Source organism: Sinocyclocheilus anshuiensis, unplaced genomic scaffold, assembly GCF_001515605.1.
Source record: "Sinocyclocheilus anshuiensis isolate Anshui unplaced genomic scaffold, SAMN03320099.WGS_v1.1 C31733516, whole genome shotgun sequence".
Taxonomy (NCBI): Eukaryota; Metazoa; Chordata; class Actinopteri; order Cypriniformes; family Cyprinidae; genus Sinocyclocheilus; species Sinocyclocheilus anshuiensis.
In genome coordinates this window covers 1-481 of record NW_015603142.1, presented here as the reverse complement: position 1 = coordinate 481, position 481 = coordinate 1, and the positions used below count along the sequence as shown (strand labels likewise).

Genomic DNA, 481 nt, shown 5'->3' with positions numbered 1-481 from the left:
GGGAACTCTGTGCGCTTTCTTTGGGGTGTGCATGACCACTTTTGGCTTGTGTCCTCTCTTTTTAGCCAGTGCCATGGCCATTGAGAGGGCTTTGGCCATCACTGCTCCTCACTGGTACTCACACTACATGAAAACCAACGTGACCAAGCAGGTTCTGGTCTTCATCTGGTGCCTCGTTTTGCTATTTGCCTTATTGCCCATCGCTGGGGTTGGAAAGTACACTTTGCAGTGGCCAGGGACTTGGTGCTTCATAAGTACAGGTGACAAGAACGTAACGGGAAATACGTTTTTTGCCACGACCTTTGCAGCATTAGGGATATTTTCTTTGCTGGTCACGTTGTCGTGTAACGTTGTGACCATCCGTGCTTTGGTTATACGTTGCAAAACGAAGACAACCTCGACCCAGTCTTCCAAGCAATGGGAGAGGTTAACAACAGAGACTGTTATTCAGTTGATGGGCATTATGTGTGTGCTGTTGACA

General features: G+C 48.0%; 1 protein-coding gene across 1 annotated transcript; it reads left to right on the top strand.

Moving 5' to 3' along the window:
• Nucleotides 1-10: 10 nt before the first annotated feature.
• LOC107682156 (prostaglandin E2 receptor EP3 subtype-like) lies at nucleotides 11-478 on the top strand (the record flags this gene model as incomplete). The annotated part of the gene is made up of 1 exon (XM_016478498.1): nucleotides 11-478. A coding segment is annotated over one exon (468 nt), but the record flags the coding sequence as incomplete, so codon positions are not given.
• Nucleotides 479-481: the final 3 nt, after the last annotated feature.